We start from the raw sequence: 3,418 nt of genomic DNA, 5'->3' as shown, positions 1-3,418 counted from the left end.
TGTGTGTGTGTGTGTGTGTGTGCGCCCATACATGTGCAGATGGTCTTGGAGGCCAGAACGGGGAGTTGGATACCCTCAGGCTGGAGTTAGAGGGCGTTGAGAGGGGCCTAATGTGGGTGCTGGGAACTGACTGAACTGTCCTCAGCAAGAACAGCAACCGTTCTTAACTGAAGAGCCACGTCTCAGACACCCTGGTTTTGTGTTAGGTTGGAATTTTAAAGAAACTTTTATTTGAGGTGAAGGAGTTCTAAACTAAAGACTGAAAACCGTTCCCACCCCAGTGGCTTTTAATCTTTCTCAGCTGCGCACGAACCGTGGCTCAGTTTCTCGGTCACACCTGAAGAGTATCCTGACCGTCCAGTATCTCAGGAAGCATTCCTTCATCCCACAGGCTCACCTAGACTTTATTCACCTTTAAAATGTGCTTGGGCAGCCGGGCGGTGGTGGCGCACGCCTTTAATCCCAGCACTCGGGAGGCAGAGGCAGGCGATCTCTGTGAGTTCGAGACCAGCCTGGTCTACAGAACTAGTTCCAGGACAGGCTCCAAAGCCACAGAGAAACCCTGTCTTGAAAAACAAAAACAAAAAAAAAAAAATGTGCTTGGGCAGGAGAGATGGCTCATCAGATAAGGACTTCTAAAAGTCCTGAGTTCAATTCCCACCACCCACACGGTGACTCATAACTCTACAACTGTAGTCCCAGGAGATCCAATGCCCTCTTTGCTGCGCATACACGCAGACAAAACATCCACATATATAAAATACACAAGTAAATAAATGTATTTATTTGGACCGTGCGGTGACTCGGCAGTTAAGAGCACTACACTTGATTCCCAGCCTTCACATGGCACCTCACAATTGTCTGTCGCTCTAGTCCCAGGGTTCCAACACCCTCTTCTGGCCTTCACCGGCACCAGACATGCATTTGGTGCAGAGACATACATGTAGACAAAGGATACATACATATTAAATAAATAAATGGTTAAACATTTTTATTTATACAGTCTTGAGTTTCTACACGTGAGTATCTTGCCTCTGTGTGCATGTGTGCCACATGCATGCAGTACCCGTGACAGCCAGAAGAGGGCACTGGAATGCCTGGAACCGGAATGACCGATGCTGGGAGCCACCGCCTGAGGTCCGGAACCGAACCCAGGTCCTCTGCAGAGGCAGCACACCGTGTGCTCTTAACTTTGGAGTCAGTCACCTCTCCAGGATCTGCTTATTTAGTTTTGACTCAGGGTCTAATGTAGTCCAAGTAGACCTCAAATTTGTTATGCAATTGAGAATGAGCTTTTGAAATTAATTTGTTTGTGTGTAGGTGACACGTGGGAATCTGATACACATACCTGACACAGGGCTTGTATTGAGGCTCATGTGGCACGGAAGACTGACCCTAAGACCTTAAAGACAAGCACTCCACCAACCGACTTACACCCCTCTCCCTGTCTCTTCTCTTTTAAGCCTTTAACTCAAACTAAGCCCCAAACATCCCCACGCAATGGCCCCCAGCTACACGAACCCTCTTCTGGGCAAGGCCAGACCTACCTTGGTAGGTCTTAGTGTAAGGCTTCCAATTCCTGATGCTGATGAGGGGCAGACACACCAGCCCATCCTCGCTGACATTGGGGTGGTAGATCTTGGTGATGAATTTCAAAGTGGGAGGCTTTAATGGATACTCCCTGGGGAAATCGATCCGCAGACGGAAAGCCTTGAGGTTATAGGGAGGTTGGTCCTGGTCAAAGAGAAGACACTGAGTTCTGTTCTGATAATGCAACCCCCTGAAAGATGGATTTTCTCCAAGAGCTTTGATCTGGTTCCCTCCCTTTCCCATCCCAGGATCCCGGGTTTCTCTGTTCTGCTCCCAGGAAGATATGAGGGTTTGGCAACTGCCTTAGAAATGAGAGGAAGGATAGACTTTCACAAGACCATTGGACAGAAAAATCTAACCCTGGGTTTCACCCTGTTGGACTGTGTGATCCACCTCCCATCCCCGAACCTCAGTTTCCTCAACTGAAAGATGGGACAGAAACCCAGAAAATCACACGACAGACCTGGCTAAACTCAATGGGTCACAACAGAAAACAGACAGACACGTGAGAAGGAGATGCCCAGGGCAGAGAAGAGCGGCCATGAGAGCAGAGTGTGTGAGTGTGTGTGTGAAATGGTTGAAGAACAAAGTTACTAATTGAAAATGGTGCAGATGCTATGCAAAACTAGAAAGCAGTTCTCCAAAAATCAAAATGGGATCCATCAATTCCACTTTGGGAGATATTCCTCAAAGAATTTTTTTTTTAAGATTTCCTTATTTTATGTGTGTGAGTGCCCACATGGAAGTCAGAAGGCATTGACTCTCCTGAGATTGGAGTTACAGACAGTTGTGGGCCACCATGTGGGTGCTGGAAACAGAAGTCAGGTCCCCTGCAAGAGCAACCAGTGCTCTTAACTTCTGAACCATTTCTCCAGGGCTCCCCAAGAATCTTTTTTTTTTTTTTTTTTTTTTTTTGGTTCTTCAAGACAGGCTCTCTGTGTAGTCTTGGCTGTACTGCAAATCACTATGTAGACCAAGCTAGCCTCGAACTCACGGAGATCTGCCTGCCTCTGCCTTCGGAGTGCTGGGACTAAAGGCGTGTGCCACCACCACCCAAAAGATTTTTTTTTAAAAATAAAATCACTTTAACCTAATGAAGTCACAAATAAAAATATCACGGAGTTAAGGTAGCCATTCACATAAACGTTTGTCCAGTCCCAAACTCTATTCATCTCAGTGAACTTCACAGCTAGAGCAACCTTTTTGAACCATGCAACTTCCCTTAGGTTTTCTGTTTTGTTTTAATTTACTCTTCTCTCGTATAATCCATTCTGACCAAAGCCTCCCCTCCCTCCCTCCCTCCCTCCACCCCTCCCAGTCATGGGGTCCTCCTCCTGTTTCCCTACAGAACAGAGCAGGCCTCCCAGCGACAGCAAACGATTAGGGTTTTACACGTTACATTCTTACGCTCAGCACACACAAGAGGAAAACTACGACAGGGTTGAAACTGGAAAGCCATCAGCTTTACATCCCATCATGACTCCTGTGTCCTTCTACCTGCACCCTGTCTGTCCTCATCGCCTCATACCACCCGCTATTGGTCTCCTTTCTAATGTCACACTGTGCCCACCCTACAGCTGTTTGCATGTTGACACTATAGACCAGGATCTGCATGTGAGAAAGAACATTCTGGTTGGCTTGGTTTGGTTTGAGTGGCCCCACTTTCCAGGTCTATCCATTTGCCTGTAAATTTCATGGTTACATTTTCCTATACAGCTGAAGAAGACAAATAATAGAGACACATAATACATGCTAGAGACACATAACACATGCTAGGGGCACTTAATACATGCTGAGAGCACTTAATACATGCTAGAGACACATAAAA

The 3,418-nt window shown here is 46.7% G+C and overlaps 1 protein-coding gene across 1 annotated transcript in view; it reads right to left on the bottom strand.

Moving 5' to 3' along the window:
* The window catches only part of Ube2l6 (ubiquitin conjugating enzyme E2 L6), a 9,170-nt gene that overhangs the window by 1,077 nt on the left and 4,675 nt on the right, over positions 1–3,418 (bottom strand). Inside the window, exon 3 of the mRNA XM_005346675.3 lies at positions 1,548–1,734. Within this exon, the coding sequence (XP_005346732.1) occupies positions 1,548–1,734 (187 nt within the window). The remainder of the gene's footprint in view (positions 1–1,547; positions 1,735–3,418) is intronic.

The sequence above is a fragment of the Microtus ochrogaster genome, chromosome 4 (genome assembly GCF_000317375.1).
Source record: "Microtus ochrogaster isolate Prairie Vole_2 chromosome 4, MicOch1.0, whole genome shotgun sequence".
NCBI classification, from domain to species: domain Eukaryota; kingdom Metazoa; phylum Chordata; class Mammalia; order Rodentia; family Cricetidae; genus Microtus; species Microtus ochrogaster.
The sequence above is the reverse complement of the archived record's forward strand: the minus strand, read 5'-3'. Positions and strand labels throughout refer to the sequence as shown.